This window comes from Oryx dammah, unplaced genomic scaffold, assembly GCF_014754425.2.
Source record: "Oryx dammah isolate SB20612 unplaced genomic scaffold, SCBI_Odam_1.1 HiC_scaffold_16, whole genome shotgun sequence".
NCBI classification, from domain to species: domain Eukaryota; kingdom Metazoa; phylum Chordata; class Mammalia; order Artiodactyla; family Bovidae; genus Oryx; species Oryx dammah.
The window spans coordinates 29,222,453-29,241,290 of NW_024070200.1; the positions used below are offsets into that span (position 1 = coordinate 29,222,453).

Below are 18,838 nucleotides of genomic sequence, written 5' to 3' on the forward strand. Positions count from 1 at the left end.
TTTATCCATCTTAGGCAATTAACGACCTAAACACTGGGGAGAAGTCAAGTCTTAAAGCAGGATATACAGCAGTGCTCTTATTGTGATAACTTGTTTTGACCAGTTGACTTGTTAATGTTTCATTTTTCTTTTCTGTACTTCTGGTGAATTGAGGGTTGACATATTATTATTTTCCTTCATGAGACTATAAATGTCAAATACCGTTATCAGTGTCCATTCTAAAATGGTCTTGTTAAGGTAACTCTAACAAAGGACACTAATGAAAACACAACCAGAACATGTTCTGGGTTAAATAAAATTGAGAAGTCAAGATATCTTGATTCATGAGATGTAAAATGAAGAGATCTTCTTCAATAATAGTAAATTCCCATGTTTGAAAAATCAACCTAGTTCAAAATGTGCCCTACTTAGAAAAGTCCAGAGTAAATGCTAGGTCAATGATATTCTTATAAATTAAAATTTTGTAATTTACAGTGCCTTCCAGACATAATTTTAAATGTGGAGTAGTATCTTTCCCTTCAAATTATCCTTTGGGAATAAAGCCAAACAAGGATAGGAAGCATTTTCCACTTCACCCTCCTGTACTGAATTCAGAGCAGATTGTGTAAAAGAGGACTGAAGAGTAGCTGGCTTTTCTATGCAAGTTGTACAGCTTACGGGCAGCTAGGCCTTCATGGATTAGCTGCTGAGGGAAACAAAATGCAAACAAAAAGTTTTTGTAGAAGCTCCTGGTATTACATTGCAATGATGCATGTTAATTAATCTCTATCTATTAGATTGGTTCCTCTTTAAAAAACAATTCTGAAATAAGTGTCCTTGTCTGTATTTCTTTCACATTTGTAAACTTATTATAGGTTTAATTGTAGGTTTATCAGTAAGTATCTGTTGACTGACTCCAGAAGGTTATATCCTTAGAAGCCAAGTAGACTAAAGAATATATGCATTTTGTGGCCAACTAGTTCTTCAAAACGTTGTAAAAGTTTAAATTTATAACTTCACTGACTACAGTGTATGAGAGTCTGTTTCCTCATACTCTTCCCAACAGTCAATTTATCAGTATTTTTTAATTATCCAATTATCCACTAATTGGATAAGTAAAATAATTTCTATTAGTAAATATCATGTCTTTACTAGAGAAGAGAAACAGCTTTTCATTTATTTATTGGCCATTTGTATTTTACCCGTGGTGAATTCCCTGTCTCTTTCTCTGTTGAGTTGCTTGTTGGTTGTTATTTAGAATATGTACTGTTCTATCTGTTAATCAATGGTGGAAGTATATCTTCAATTTTACATGTGTTTTTGATGGCTTTTTCCCATACTGATATTTTAAAACAGAGAAAACATATTTTCACTCCTTATCTTACTGTAAGTGGAATACTATTGAAAATAAATCATTGTAGGCAGATTAAATATTATATTCTTTTCAAATGATTCAGAAGAATAGTTTTCTCTTTACATGAGTGAGCTGAAGTCAAGTTAGAAAATGGAACAGAATTTAAAGCACCGGTGTCCTTTGTAATGACAGGATACAGTCATGGCGTGATTGTGTGTGTTTTTTTTTTTTTTAAAGTTAGGTAGGCCTTATGGAATTTTTTAAAAATTTAAGAACTTGGCTGAAGTTATTTTAAATGTTTTAAAGTGTCTTTAAGGAAACATTTACTATTACAGCTTTGAAGTTAAGAGGCTCTAGAATTGTGTGTGTGTGTGAAATTAAATGCTTTTAGACAAGTCTTTTTGGTAATTCTTAACATTCAGACTGCCTTACAGATGTTATTAGAATATAAATTGCTTATTTAAAAAGCTTTTCCTATGTTTGACTGTTTATACACTTCACATATGTTAGGTTTTTTTTTTATTAAATTTGGAAAATATTCAGTTTAACTCTTTATGAGAGGGTACATATTTTCTAAATAATAATTTGCTGTAAACTGCTATTATTTTTTATAAAGTTTACTGACTCCCATTTAGTTAAGACAAGCATTGTACCAAAAGGAACTCTTTGCTGCATACTTCCTAGAAACTCTGCCCACAAGATGACTCATTCAGTTACTGTTTCTATTCATTAATTAAAAAAAAAAAAACAAGCATACCAGTATTACATTATCTACCTGTAATTGGATATGATCCTGATATGCTTTATAATAGTCAAGATAGATTCCTTTCAAATGAGCAAATAATGGGGGGGAAGTTATTTCTAATCCTGAATGTAACTATGGTGAAATTTCTGGCCAAATATTTTCCAGGATATTTTCCAAAGAAGCAGAAGTCTATCTAGAGGTAGAGACTTTACTTGTTACACTTGTGTTCTGGAGTTCCAGGAATCCTGGTGATTAATCTGAATGAATAAGTCGTTTTTCCATTTCAATATGTGCCATGACGTCTACGTAGTACATTAGCCAGATATTTTGAGATTTCTTTTGATGATTGTGTAAACTAATTCTCCAGTGTATACTTCCAGTGAGGAAAAGACATCCAAGAATTCTTCAAGCAGCCCTTCTCCTGAGAGTCAGAAGAGTATGTGTAGTGGTAGGTTTGCCAGGAAGGAGCCCATCAGCAAAATTAAGAGTGTGAGGCCTACTTTGATGTGCTGTTAATCAGCTGTTGCCTGATTTCATCCATTGTGTCTAGCTTATCATAGGTACATTATTATTTCATACTCTGCACATAGATGGAGAAGGCAATGGCACCCCACTCCAGTACTCTTGCCTGGAAAATCCCATGGATGGAGGAGCCTGGTAGGCTGCAGTCCATGAGGTCGCTAGGGGTTGGACACGACTGAGCGACTTCACTTTCACTTTTCACTTTCATGCACTGGAGAAGGAAATGGCAACCCACTCCAGTGTTCTTGCCTGGAGAATCCCAGGGACAGGGGAGCCTGGTGGGCTGCCGTCTATGGGGTCACACAGAGTCGGACACGACTGAAGTGACTTAGCAGCAGTAGCAGCTGCACATAGACTTCCAGATGTGGAATTCTAAATGTGAACACAGCTGGAGAGTTCTTCATGAACTCCACTGAGGAAGGGGACATCATATACCACTTGTCCACATTTACCGACTGATCTTTTAAATGAATGAATCTTTAGTGAAGACTTGTGCAGTCATATTGCAAAGATACCTTGGCCTCCTTAGCACTCCTCCACAGCCATGCCTTAAGACACAAAGCATCGTTCTCTGCTTTAAGATGCAAAACCGCCCCACACCCACCCTGTTACCAGTGACAAGCATTTGCTCAGTGGCTGTCTGTGCCCGTCTAGTGTCACATCCAGCCTGCCATAGTCAGCAGTTGTGACCACAGTGCTCCTAGCTGAGTACTATGAAAAAAGGTTGCTCGTTTTTACTTGGAGAGTTTCTGTATCTTCATAAATGTTCTGACTCAAGAAAAAATAAAGGTTTGTATAGAAGAAATAATAAGGAGGAGTGAAGCGAATGGAAGATTGAAATTGGTACTATAAATTAAACTTCTAGAAACTTTAGAAATAATTCAGTTTCTAAAATGTTTTATCAGTGTGTTCACAAATATTTAGATACATCATTTTACTTGGTCCACAAGACCTGGTTCTGACCATTAGATTGGTTCTGTCTGGTGAGATGAAGTCATCACTCCCTTCTCAAGAAGAGTAATAAGAGTATTGCAATTTTGGTAATAAATATAGTGGGATGCAAGATACAACAGAGTCCAGAAGTTATGAACAAATGGACTTTTCCCCAAATAGCCCAGTTTTTGGAAGTGTCTGTTTTTCTGTAGCTATGTACACTGACATAATTTCACTGAGTTAATTCTTTCCTATACTTTTAAAAGTCAGCTTCTTTTTTTTTTTTTTGTAGGTAAAGAAAAAAGTCTCATACTTTTCTTTTTTCTGTTTTAAGTTGCATTAAAATCTACTCTTTGATTCTTGCAAAAGCACATGTGCACATGCATATACACACATACTATATATTCATCATTGATTGTTATAGGCTAAGCTTCTATAAAACACTGTAGAGTTATCCGTGTGGGCCGTTTTTGAAGGGAGAGGCAACTTTGCAGCTTTGCACTGTGTTTATGTCATGTTTTTTCCAGCTTCTTCTTGGTATGTCCAAGGCAGTAATTGATAGGAAAGCATCTTTCCAGATTGTTTCATTCAGCTTTCCCATGAACTCATAAACTGAGGCCAAGCCCACTGTCAATTCAATCAGGGTCAAATATCCTTCTCTAGGGGATCTTTCTGACCCAGGGATTGAACCCGAGTCTCCTGCACTTCCCTGTGGCTCAGACTAAGTAAAAGCAGTTGCTTGCAACGCAGTGCAGGAGACCCGGGTTCGATCCCTGGAGAAGAAAATGACAACCCACTCCAGTATTCTTGCCTGGAAAATTCCATGGATGGAGGAGGCTCATAGGCTACAGTCCATGGGGTTGAAAAGAATTAGACACGACTGAGCAACTTCACTTTCACTTTCTCCTCCATTGGAGGCAGATTCTTTACATTCTGAGCCACTACGGAAGCCCACCATGAGAATATGTATCCCTAAAATCGCTATTCTTGAATTTTCCACAGGATCTGCTTACCTTCCAGTTTACATTCTATATGTAGATGAAATCTGACAGTCAAAGCCCTCCACTTGTTGATATGCAAAGTTACTTCCTTCCTCAGTGGAAATGCTCCATTTTTATTTCGTGAATGTATAGCATGTGACGTTAAGGTTACACTGCCCTCAAGTTTATGCGTATGGAGAGGTGGTCTTATGTTTCCCCTTTCCTCCAAGAACCCACAGATTTACAGACTGTAACTAACTGACATTTTGGAAGAACAGTGCATGCAATTTGTAACAACTCTCCAAAAGGTCTAGCGCTTTCCCTGGAAAGGGTGGATTGCTTAAGAAAATAGTTAGATTCCTTTATCCTTCATTTCTGTTTACTTAAAAAGAGTGAGGCAATATAAAAGTTAATGTAACTTCCAAGACTGCTTTAGCACTCAGCAAATCCAGATCACCTTGTATTTTTAAGAGATTATATATTTTATTAGTGTGAAAGCTTTCACAAATTGCTTCAAACATTAAAAGTGGATTCTCTACTGTGAAACAGCATCCATCACCTCTGAGCAGGGGGTATACTTTTTTTCTGCCCTGTAGCAGTCCTTTTCAATGTTTTGAAAAGGTGTTGATTAGATTTTATTTATGCTGTATATTTAGGGTATCCAACTGAGTAGCCAAACTCATTTATCTGCACACTTGACAGGTAGTTCCAGCCCTATAGAGTCAAAATTGTAACAGAATAGCACCAAACAATTTAAAATTCACCAAACACCATACCCTCCACTCAGGGAATTACAGGGCATGGCACCAGAGTGTTCATATCTGAACTCCATTTCACAGGGCTGTTGAGACTTGCCTGTTGCCCAGGAACTGTTCTGGAAAATCCCAGATTCCCCATTTTTGAGATGAAATACTCATCTAAGTGTTGTGGAAAGATGTCAATCGTTTCTTTTCCCTTCATAAAATAGCCTGAGACTAAGCATTCACTGTCATGTTTCACTAGTACATTTCCAAGTGGGATAAACAGGCTTCAGAGTATATAAAAGAAGCCTCTAGTCAGTCCAAGGAGAAGGCAATGGCACCCCACTCCAGTACTCTTGCCTGGAAAATCCCATGGATGGAGGAGCCTGGTAGGCTGCAGTCCATGGGGTCGCGAAGTTGGACATGACTGAGCGACTTCACTTTGACTTTTCACTTTCATGCACTGGAGAAGGAAATGGCAACCTACTCCAGTGTTCTTGCCTGGAGAATCCCAAGGATGGGGGAGCCTGGTGGGCTGCTGTCTATGGGGTCGCACAGAGTCAGACACGACTGAAGCGACTTAGCAGCAGTAGAACCAGTCAGTCCAAAGACGGGGAGGACTGAATTGTCCCAAACAGAATTTTGGCTGCTAATAATAGTTAACATAGCCATTGCATGGCAAGACTCCCTTCAGGGTCCATACCCAGTACGTCTTCTTCAGGAAACTCCTTTTCTGAATGACCCCTTCATCTCCACCATGGAAGTGGTTTATTTTTTCTTTGAACCTGGATGCATATGGGCACTTATTCTGTGGGAGGCAGTTTTCCAGAAGTTGATGATACAGTGATGAACAAAATTGTCAAGTTTCCATACTCATGGAACTTATATTCTACTGAAGGGAGATGGTTATGTTTACCTAATAAACAGGTAAGTAAGACAAGTTGTAGGCTGCAGTAATTGCCCTGGAGGAGAAAGTATGATGGGCCAGAGAGTAAAAGAGTGTGGAAGGCATGTGGGCAGGAAATGAGGTAGTCTGGAGGCCTTTTGGAGAAGGTGATATATTACCTGGAATCTGAAGAGTAAGGCAGAACCTAAAGAAGGAAAGGGCACAAGTTAATAACAACAGTTATGTTGTGTCCAGAATTCTGTTGGGTAGTAAGCTTATTGGGCACAGAGACTGGTACTGACTAATCTTTGTATGTCCTATAGCATCTGACTTGAGCCTTTGGGTAGAATTTGTCCTAGGAATCACTTGTTAAATTAGGTAGATCCATCTTGATAGCAGTAGGGGCAAATTGTTATAAGGCACTATTCTGCCCAGTTCTTTGATAATCAAAAAGGCTAGATCTTAACACTTCAGTAATAAAAGGTTAATGTTTGCTTGGCTTTGTGTCACACAGTGGTACTTGTATCTTTTAAGCATAACAGCAGCTGGATAGGAAAGTAGGCAGGCAACTGAGTGATACTTAAACAATAGAAGCTATATATTCTGCTAGTCATAATGTTCTGGACACATGTTTGACTCTGATGCTATCCTCTGAGCACAGGCAAACTGCTTGAAAAAATCTTCTGTGGTTTAAGGTTAAATGGTTCACAATATTTTCACAATGCACTTGACATGTGGAACATACTGTTGCTTTGTTATTCTCATTTCTATGAACTCTTCTTTCATGACTTAAATGGAGGGCAGAAAATATTTTCTATTTTTATATTAGTATAAAATCAGGGGATATGAGAGCTGGGAGAGACTAAGAAAAGAGGAAGCAAGCCTGGAACAAGACTACCTGAGTTCATGGTTCTGCATTTTACAGGCTGTATGATCTTGGGCAGATGATGTAATCTTTCTATGGTTCAGTTTCCTTATCTTTAAAAAACCTGGTGATCATGAGATTGAAATGAGTTGATGAATTTACATGAAGTGCCATGAAAACAATTTGGTACATACAAAAGTTATAGAAAGTGATTTATGTCTTTATCTAATCCAGAGGTCTCAAACTCCTCCCCATGACCAGATTTATTCCCCAGTTCAGTTGACTGAATGTTTCAGAATTGTTTTCAGAGTCACCGATATTTAGAAATAGAGTTATTTCATAAAGCACCTAGATTTTCTGCTTCTTTTGTAAAACTAAAAAAGCTGAAAACATAAGGCTTTTGCAGTCACATGGCAGCCATTAGAAGTGTTTGAGCCACAGCCATCACTTTTGAACTGAACCTGTCCTCTCCAGTTTTCCATAAGCTCCAACATTCTCTGTTGCATTCCTGACACCCACTAATATTAACAGCCTACCGGTGCATATCTGAGCTTTCCGCCTGTCCTCTTTTTAGAGCAGAAGGGTTGTGATAGACATTGTATACGTGTTGTATATGCTAAGTAGGGATGAGGAGCAGGCAGACAAGTACAGAGAACAGTTCCAGTGAAAAACATTGCTTAGTCAATTGTAGTCTCTCAAAATTGAAATTCTGTAGAGCAAGTGTGTCGGTGTTACAGTGCATGTAATACTATTTTTTTTTTTTTAATGCTTGTATCAACAGTCTGTATTTTGAACATCTCTATTGAAATGTCTCATCCATTATTTGCATACATTTATTTCTTGAAAACATTCATTATTGTTCAAGCATTGCTTATTACTTACATTGTACCAGGTTCTTCTTTCTACCAACAGAAGACAAGTGTGATTAAGACACTTTCCTTGCCTTAGGAGTTTACTGTGTAGTGAAAAGTGCAAATGTGAAAGTGTTACTCACTCAGTCGTGTCCGACTCTTTTCGACCCCATGGACTGTAGCCCACCAGGCTCCTCTGTCCATGGAATTCTCCAGGCAAGAATACTGGAGTGGGTAGTCATTCCCTCCTCCATCTTCCTGACCCTGTAGTTGAACCTGGGTCTCCTGCATTGCAGGCAGATTTATTACTGTCTGAGCCACCAGGGAAGCCCCATTGTGTTGATGATTAAGACCAAAAGGAGTGCTGAAAATGATAAATCCAGAAAGAGACTTCAAAGTGTACACAAAAGTATTACCTTTTCCGTTTCTTTTTAACTCAATAGGAATTTATGTCACTCCAAATTCAGTCGCCATTATGGGTCTATGAAGTGGACTTTATTTAATAAACATAAATATTTTAATACTGGATAAAGTTTCATTTGAATGCTGCTTTTTATAAAGTGACTTTTATCTGTCAGGAAATCTTATTTTTAATTTTTACATAAATGACAAGAAACCACAAGTAAAGGCAGTTTTTCCCCCTCTGTTTTTTAGATTTACTAATAAAGAGAATTCATTTTGAACTGTGAAGTGGAATATACCTTGTTGGGAAATTGTTTCACAGTCCTGTTGAATGTTTAAAGATGTGCTGGCAGTTGGAGTTTCCATAATGTAATCTAAGCAGTCATTTCCTGGGAGGGTTCCAAACTTGCTGAGTCATTATTTAATATACCAGGTTAAAAAACAGATTCCTTGCCTAGAGAAGCAAGATGCATTGTCTCTATAAGTAGGTGTTCAGTGCATACAGTTTTAACTTCAGCAGTCATTTCACGTGAAACACTGTTAACATGTGGATGTTACAGACACTTCAGGAAACCACAGTCTTTAAAAACATTTTAATCTCTAGAATCTTTAATGTCTAATCTTGGCTTTAAAATTCAGCTTTCATCATTTTTCTGTTCTCATATTCTCTCCCATTCATGACTGTGATCCTTCTTAAACAATGAGAATAAGAGAGATCTTTATACTTTTCATCATCTGTAATTTGCCAGATCAGATCATTAACATCAGTCCATACAAATGCCATGTCATACAGTGATGTCAGCTCTCAAAAAAGTTTCACACCTACAATTTGATCCAAACTCCTCCACTCAGGAAAAGAACAATACATAAGCCTAATGGCTACTGTAAAAATGTAAATTTTTAGAAGCGCATCCTCTTGCATGTGCTTACCATAATTATAGAGAAGAGAATGTTATATCTGTTCAGAGTTTTGAGCCAGTCATTGCCCTACCCATAATAATGAAGCAGAATGAAACAAAATGTTGCTGTTTGCTTCTTCCTTTCTAAAACATTTCAACTTTCCTCTCTATTCCCAGAGAGAAAAAAAAAAAACAAAAAACACAACACTCATTCTGCAGATTGCCTAGGTTCACCAAATACACAGTGCCAGACTGGAACAGCAAGTAACAGTGGAGATTAATTTAAACACCATTTAGTTAAACTAGTAAACCTAGTAAAAACTTTACTAGTGTTGATAGGTAAGCGAGAATTTTCTCTACCATAATTAAAGATCTTATTTAAAAAATGTGATGTACTTATAATGATTAAGTATACAAATATACTTCCTTGGCTCAGACAGTAAAGAATCTGCCTGTAGTGCAGGAGTCCCAGGTTCGATCCCTGAGTCGAGAAGATCCCCAGAAGGGAATGTCTACCCACTGCCATATTCTTGCCTGTAGAATTCCATGGATGGAGGAGCCTGGCAGGCTACAGTCCATGGGGTCCCAAAGAGTCAGACACTGTTGAGCAACTAGCACTTTCAGTTCACTTAATACAAATATACAAGTACATAAAAAATATTAAAATGAAGTAAGTTAATGAAGAAATACAATGATACCATATCTCTTTTCTTTGTATAATAATGCATAACATCCATGTACTGTGCTTAGTCGCTCTGTCGTGTCTGACTCGTTGCGACTGCATGGACTGTAGCCTGCCAGGCTTCTCTGTCCATGGGCTTCTCCAGGTAAGAATACTGGAGTGGGTTGCCATGCCCTCCTCCAGGAGATCTTCCCAACCCAGGGATCAAACCCAGGGCTTCTGCATTGCAGGCAGATTCTTCCATAAAAACTAATTATTTAAATCAGCATTACCCTTTGAATTGTAAGTCTGCTTTCCTATTGAAATTATCTTAAAGTCCAAGCTAGTTTAATTTAGATCAATGAGATTTTTTAAACCATCCTCTATTTCTTTTAAAATTACTAACTTCTGAATTTTTGCCTACTCTGTAACTTGATGCTTCAAACAAAAAAATATGGTAATGTGGTTTTTTGGCATATATACCTTCAAATAAAATTTCACATAAAAATAGAAATTACAACTAGTAACTTTATTAAAATGGTAACTGAATGTGAATTATTAATCAAAATGTATCACTGATTCTGAAAATCCTTAGAAGCATTTTATTTGCTTTTATATTATTAGAAAGGATGATTGGCAGGATTCCAGAAAATGATGATTGTTAAACATTTATGTAACCAATGATATGTAGATAAATATTATCAATATAAATTTATATTATAGGTCAATGGCCTTATTTCATAGGATCTTATTTTTATGTTTGTTTTACAATCTCATATATCAGTAAAGCTTTTTTTTCACAATTTGAAGAATGGATAAATATTTCAGTAAGCATTTACAAAGTCATCAGATAGTAACCCAGTCTTCTTTTTTTGTCTTAGCTCTTAATTTTGCTGCATAACAGGGAAAAGCAGGTATAAATGTATATGTGTAAACTCTCAGAAACATAGAATACAGTTCAGTCTCCAGTACATCAGTTACCACATGCATGCACCCCCCATCTCATGATTTTAAAACTTCACTTTTCATTTAGAAACAGAGGCCACATTGAAAATGACTGATTATATTTGGAACTGTAAGGAAAGGGAATCATGAGAATGGTTGTGTTGCCAGTTGATTTTAAGATGCTATAAATGACAAGAGAACCCTTTGATAATGTTGTTAAAATCTTAGGTTGCTATTGTATCTTAAATGCTAGTTTTCATTTTGACACCATAAATCTGCAGTTTATTGTTATTCAGTGCCAAGGATACATGTGGCTGTGTGAATCTCATCTTTGCCTGAATGTGCAGTACAGACTCAGCCACAAAATAACAGCCAGTTTCTTTTCCCTAGAATCATGTAAGGTTTTAAAATTTCTTATGTAATCCTGCCTTGAAGGTAATAAATGAAATGACTTCTTAGGAATAATTTGGTTCTTGTAGTTTGTGGTAGTGTTTCTGTGAATGTTACCATGTTGGGTGAGAAGAAAACATTCAGCTTTATCTGACTGCCTCTTGCTCATCTAAGTGAATTTGCCCCATGGTATACAGAATAATCCAACATCAAACTGGCTTTGTCTACACAGCTTAGAATTAAGTCTCTTAAGTTAAGAATAATAACTGAAAAGTAATTTGGTCAACTTCTCATATGATTTTCCAAATTTGAGAACATTGTAAGTCTGCTAAGAAAGTGTGACAACAGATCAGCTTTTGTTTTGAGTGGTGAAACTTTCCAACTGTGGAAAAATACCACTTTTCATTTTTGTGTACTTAAAACTGGCCCATTGGATTGTTAAAACAGGACCTAACCCAATGAATTTATTTATTTCCCAGTAAAATTAAATTCCACTGAAGGTATTTATTCAATATATTTATGATTCTGATTTGGCAAACCTTAGACTCAGTTTTAAAAGCTCACATGATGTCTCTGCAAGAGTTGAACCCTTCCAGAATAATTCTGCTTCATAGTTTTTTATGGAATTGAAGTTATAAATGTAACTGTAGACATAATATCCCTAAGTAGAATCTCATTTCAAATTTCTTTTTATTGCAGCTAGTGAATCTGTAAATCAAAATTTTCCCACTTGATGAAAAGATAGACATTGAAAGGGATAGAAATTATATGTATATATGATTTGTTTCTCATCTTTTCAGTAATTACCCAAATTAGAAATTAACTAAGTAAGGTGATAATACAAGCGCTCTAGAAGCAGACAAATGTAGATTCATGTTTTGACTGTACTATGTACTAGCATTTGACCCCAAAATTAGATACCTCAACTATAGATAACAAGGCCTGTCTTATAAGGTACCTAAAACAGTGATTATTCAGAGTTAATACTAAGTTAAGAGCTTAATAAATGAATTATATAATTATAATGACTATTAAAAAGTAATTCAGTTCTTTAATTCCAATGATTATTATTTCTGATGATTCACAAGTATATTTTCATGATATCAAGAGATACCATGAAATTGTTCAAAAACACTGGAAACACAGTTCATTTTAATTCATTTATTTTTTTAAATCTGTATACTGAGCTGATGATGTAATTACAAAATGAGAAACAGGAGTGTACAGAGGTATAATTGTAACCGAAACATTAATATTTGTGAGTCTTATATAATCTAGTAGTCACTGTTTCTCAATTATATAAATGATAGTATAAGTTTAACTCTACTTTTATATGGTTAAAGAATAATTTTAAATTACATATATATTTTTTTTCTTGGAGAAAATCCAAGGAAACTATCGGCCCTTTTCAGATGGGACTGTATGGGACAGACTGGGGAGATTTGCTTTTCATTTATTATCCTCCTTAATTTCTTACATTTTGTACATGTGACTCTTTAGTAAATGTCAGTGAAGTAGTATATGCAGTGAGATTTAGAACCATACTTTGGTTTGCTTTCAACTTTAGATTTCTCCATTAAAACTAATGAAACTAAAAAGCTGAAAATTATTTTAAAGTCCCAGAAATCAGGTTCAAATATTCTCATCTCCAATTCTGTTTTCAGATGTAAAAGCAAAGTACTCAAGTAAGATAGTAAAGGGGAAATAAATTACATTAATAAACAGGAACATAGTTTTAGTTTATTCCTCTGACATTCTTCTCAGTCCACTAAATACAATAGTAAAACAAAAAGCAATTTAAAAATACATAAATATATTATGCTGTGTCAAGGTCACTTGCCTCTTACCGTATCACTCTGGGAACATCACTACTACCTAAACAGCTGGATGTGTTTTATTGGGAAAATGATTTCTCTCTTTGTGTCAGTTTTACTACACTAGTGCCTCGGCTCAGTAACAATGTGAACCCTTTTGTCGAAAAATTAAATCAAAATGAAAATAAAAATATATAAATATATAAATCAGTCTTTTACTTACTGTCCTCTATTGTCTTTCAAACGTATAGCAAAAGTCACCATCTGAGTCCTTCATTGGTCGAGAGAAGAGGTCAAATTCCCAGTCGTACATTGGGCGACCCATCCAGCTCGACAAGATCTTGCTGTCCAAAGTTAAAGTGCCGCACACATTCGTCATCCACTCGTATACCCGGCCCACTGTGTGCCAGTATTGTAAGAAGCTTCTCAAGGGGCTCTTCAGGCAGGGCCTGCAGTGCAAAGGTAAGGATGACTTTGCCACCAGCCAGCACTTGATCCTCATCCATTTGAAATCATTGTTTTCCTCATCACTTTTCTTTCTAGATGAATGCTTGTGATTACAACATCAGCACCAAATAAAACAGCCTTCAAGGCCTTCACCTCCTGCTCCTCTGTCCACCTCCTCCTGACCATTTCAGTGGAGCTAGCTCACTGAGATAATACGTGACAGATGGATGGCTATAAAACGCTACCCATGGGCAGCAGTGAAGCCCATGCTGGATCTTACCTAAGCCTCCTTCAGCCTCCCATTTGGACCGGGGAGCTCCTCAACCTCACTCGCCCTGGTTCTTGCACCCTACTAGACATGCTTATTCCAACATCTGTGATGGTGCAAGCTCTGTGTAGACCTAAGGGGCCTCATTAGATTTGTGTTAACTACAGTACTCTCCCTGAAAGTGTGCTTGCTCTTACAATAGCAGTATGCTAGTAATACTTTTCCAAGGCTGATAGTGAAGCGTCTAGAGAAAGGGGTGTGTTTTCTGATTTACTCACAGGTCAGTATAGATGAATGGCTCACCCTTCCTTCCCCCACTGCCTCAGTGGCCTTCCCTGGCTCAACCCCACACTCCCCTAATGGCAGGATTCTGTCATTTGTCTTCTGTTTCCTCCTCTGGCCTGGAGGGACCAGCCGGAACTTGCATGGTTAGCCTCATCTCAGGCAGGCTTCCTGACCACCCTTGTTCCTTTGGATGCTGATCCCAGGTTGATTCCTGTGAACATTCCCTCCTCCTCTCACCATGTACACATAGCTCCCCACCTTGCTCCTCTGGCTCTGACCCTAGCCTCCCTTCTGATCATCATCTAACCTTTCCCCTGTTTCCATAGTTGTGGTGGCTGATAATGGCCTTTAAAGGTGTCCTAGTACTAATCCCCAGAACCTGTAAATGGTACTTTATATAGAAAATGGGTCTCTGCGGATGTGATTAACTTAAGGCTTTTGAGATGGGAAGTTTAGCCTGGATTATCCAGGAGAGTTTGATGCAATCACAGCATCTTTACCAGACAGAGACAGGGATATTTGACACAGAGGAAGACAAGGTGACATGACCAGAGAAGCAAACATTAGAGTGCTGTGGCCACAAGCCAAGGAATGCCAGCCACCGTCAGAATCCAGTCATCAGGACTCTCCCCTGGAGCTTCTGCAGGAAGATTTTGGATTTCTGTCTTCCAGACCTGTGTGAGAATAAATTTCTGTTATTTTGAAAGTGAAAGTGTTAGTTGCTCAGTTGTTTCTGACTCTCTGCAACCCCATGGACTGTAGCCCACCAGGCTCCCTTGTCCATGGAATTCTCCAGGCAAGAATACTGGAGTGGGTAGTTCCCTTCTCCAGGGGATATTCCGGACGCAGGGGTCCAACCCAGGTCTCCTGCATTTGTTGTTTAAGCCACCAAAAATAAAATCATTGTGATTAGATTGCAGATTCAACTGTCATAAACGCTGTGCACCAAAAGTGCCCAACAACTGCCTTGGTGAAGTGACCATTAATGGAGGTAGGTAAAAGGTCAGCCTTCTCTCCCTCTTAGGGCATGTGTCATATAGGACTTAGTGGGATTTTTTTTTTTACTTTTGTTTCCATTCAGATACTTGTGACCCAGTAAGTTACAGCCTCTGTCCTACTTTACTGTAGAAAAGTACCCATCATTGTGTTATGATAAAGACCAGAGATTTTCTAGATTTTTACATGATGAACCACCTCATACTGAAAACATGGATATCCAGGATTTCTTCCCCAACTCTTATTTTCTACACCTATCCTAGTTCATTCAGAAATGTAGAAATTGTTGTAATATCTGCAAGTTATACCTATTGGTCTTTTCCTCCATCCTTTTTATTCCAAGCGTTGAGACAGAAGTTAACTTTTATTCCCTGTCGGTAAAGGGAAGAATCACAGAAATTGACTGACTGGAAACAGTTACCTACTTTCTTCATCCATCCAGTTACTGTTTTCATTGTGTATGTGCTTGTTAACATGCATCTTTAATAATAATAAAAGGAAATTTAATTCAGCCAATTAAAAGCTCCATATCCTTTTCTATATTGAGGAATATTCTTTTGGGAAGACTTTAATTGCATAGATTAAGTTTGAAGGAATCCTAAGAAAAATGCTGTGTTCTAAAGGAACAGCTCTCATTTTCTTCCCTGGTAGAATTCCTTATGGATTCTGAACAAAACGTTTGGCGCAGAGTCCCAAACTGACTTTTCCCATAGATAGCAGACTGCATTAGACTTTCAGCCTGCTATCAGATTGTTGATTCCTCTGAGAAGAAAACTGGTGGTAAAAAATCGGAGAAACTGGTTGAGTATTTCTGTGTTCCTGAAGAACAAGTGATTATCTGTGTTCTCCCCTTTCTTCTCTAGAAGAAGAGAAAGCTCTCTAGGAAAACATTCCCATAGTAGTTTCTGGCTTTGCAGTGCTGCCAAAAATAAAAACTTGGCAGTCTTCCCAGTTTAAGTGGCATGTGGTATTGATTTTATTCAGGCCCAGGAAATGTCAACCTGTACTAGATAACTGGAAGCAAGGGGAAACAGTATAGTTTTTGTTATATTGATTAATTTGAAATTGCATTTTTCTATACAGTCTGAAAGATCTGGAAAACTGTGCATTTTCCAAACTTGGCAGGCTATTTAAACCATCAGCCTTAAATAGGCTCTAATCAGTCTATTTTCTAATTTTAAAGTAAGAGCTTTATATTAGTAAGTAATTATACTACATTAGCATCAACTGTATAATGGCAGGATTCAGTATTATTTCAAATATAAAATATTTGTTTGATAGTTATTTAAACGCTGCTGCTTATGTGACCAATTTAATATATTGAAATTCATGATTTTAAAAGTTACTGGGATATCAGGAGTCAGTGACATTCCGTGTTCTTGCATGTGAAAGTTTCCCACATCCTCCCACATATTTCTTTTTCCCACCAGGGTGCTGTGCTACTGAAATAAGATCAGTTTCCTCTTCACTGGTATCACTTTGCTTCCTAGCACTTTGTTTCTGTATCACCCTTGGCGTCCTTCCAAGGCTCCCCATGACGTATTTATGCTTCTAGGCTTAGGGGACTAAAAAATGAGCATCTACTTGTAAAATTATATATTTATCCTCTCATAAATTCAGACACTTATGAGCTAAAGTTTAAAAGGAAAGTGAAAGAAAAGAAGAATTATTCACATGACTATATTTTTAGGGCTTCCAATTGATTTGTTTTAGGATTGCCTAACTTTCTCTTAAGTCTTGGCTCTAGGATACTAGGCTTATCTTCATGGGTGCAAAACAATTTTGTAGATCTGCTTAGCCCTGGGGCAGAGTCTGACGTCGTCATGGAAGAAGGGAGCGATGACAATGACAGTGAAAGAAACAGTGGGCTCATGGATGAACTGGAAGAGGCAATGGTCCCGGATGCTGAGATGGTGATGGCCGAGTGCCAGAGTGACAGTGGGGAAATGCAGGATCCAGACCCGGACCACGAGGACTCCAACAGAACCATCAGGTGAGGGTGCGCTCCCAGTCTTGGTCAGACAGGCGAGCCCCAGGTGGTGTTTACTTCTTAAAGCTCTTTGATATTTTAATCTATTGTAGAGAAAACTTAAAGTTGTGTTTACAGGCATACCTGGTTTTATTATTTTATTGCACTCCACAGGTATTCCTTTTTTTTTTTTTTAAACAAATTGAACCTCTGTGGCAACCTTGGGTAGGGCACAACTATCAGTACCGTTTTCCCAAAAGCTTTTACTCACTTTGCATTCATTTCTGTGTCACATTTTGGTAATTCTCTCAATATTTCACACGTGTTCACTATTATCCTGTTTGTGAGGGTGATCTATGTTTAGTAAACTTTGAGGTTACTGTTGTAATTGTTTGGGGGCATGACAAACCAAGCCTGTATAAGACAGTAAGCTTAATCAATAAACGTTATGTGTTATGACATCTCTGCAAGCCAGCCATTTTCCTGTCTCTCTCCATCTCCTCAGGCCTCCCTATTTCCTGAGACACAACAGTATTGAAATTAAGCTTGTTAACAACCCCGCAATTGCTTTTAAGTGTTCAAATGAAACATTCATGTGTCTCCCACTTTAAGTCAAAAGCTGGAAATAATTAAGCTTAGTGAGGAAGGCATGTTGAAAGCCGAGATGGGTCAGAAGCTCAGCCTCTTGAGGTAAACCATCAGCCAGGTTGTCGATGCGAAGTAAAAGTTCTGGATGGAATTAAAAGTGCTACTCCAGTAAACACATGAATGATAAGACAGCAAAACAGCACTGTTGCTGATGGAGATAGTTTAACCTTGATAGAAGTTCAAGCCAACAGCAGCATTCCCTTACAGCAAAACCTAATCCAGATCAAGGTCCTAACTCTTTTCAGTTCTGTGAAGACTGAGCGGTGTGGAAGATGCAGAAGGAGAGTGTGAAGCTATTAAAGACTGGATAAGCCATTGCCATGGCATAAAAGTATGAATTGAAGCATCAAGTGCTGATGTACAAACTGCAGCAAGTTGCCAAAAAATCTAGCTAAGTTAATGAAGATAGCTACACATACATTTTCAATATAGACAAAACAGCCTTGTATTTGAAGCCAGTGTCATCTAAGACTTTCACAGCTAGAAGATGAAAGCTTCAAAGGACAGGCTGACTCTGAAGCTGGTAACTTTAAGTTGAAGCCAGTGCTCATTTACCATTCTGAAGAATCTTACAACCCTTAATGATTATACCAAATCCACTGTGCTTATGTTCTGTAAGTGGAACAACAAAGCCTGGATGACAGTGCATCTGTTTAGAGCATAATTTACTGAATATTTTAAGTCCACTGTTGCAACTTATTGCTCAGGAAAAAAAAAAAATTCCTTTCAAAATGCTGCTGCTCATTTACGATGCACTTGGTCACCCAAGACCTCTGATGAAGATGGATGGTAAGATTCTTGTTGTTTTCATGCCTTCTGACACAGCATCTGTTCTACAGCCCATGGATCAAGGACTAATTTAACTTTTATTATTTTTAGAGATACATTTTGTAAGATTGCCATATAGATAGTGAGTGATTCTTCTGATAGATCTAGACAAAGTCAACTGAAAACCTGAAAAGGATTTACTCGTCAGATACCATTAAGAATATTCATGTTTAATGAGAAGAGGTCAGAATATCAACATTAACAGGAGTTTGGAAGAAGTTGTTTCCAAACCTCATGGATGACTTTGAGTGGAGGAAGTAGCTGCTGATGTGATGCAAATAACATGAGAACTAGAATTAGAAATGGAGCCTGAAACTGTGACTGCAGTGTCATGATAAAGCTTTAAGAGTTGAGCAGAGGAAGTGGTTTCTTGAGATGGAATCTACTCCTGATGAAGATGCTGTGAAGACTGTTGAAATGACAGCAAAGGA

The 18,838-nt window shown here is 37.6% G+C and overlaps 1 protein-coding gene across 2 annotated transcripts in view; it reads left to right on the top strand.

Moving 5' to 3' along the window:
• Positions 1-18,838, top strand: part of PRKD1 (protein kinase D1) — a 341,766-nt gene that overhangs the window by 271,327 nt on the left and 51,601 nt on the right. For both annotated transcript variants that reach the window (XM_040257184.1, XM_040257185.1), the window contains 3 exons: positions 13,218-13,428; positions 14,880-14,957; positions 16,751-16,955. In XM_040257184.1, coding sequence (XP_040113118.1) covers positions 13,218-13,428; positions 14,880-14,957; positions 16,751-16,955 — 494 coding nt within the window. The remainder of the gene's footprint in view (positions 1-13,217; positions 13,429-14,879; positions 14,958-16,750; positions 16,956-18,838) is intronic.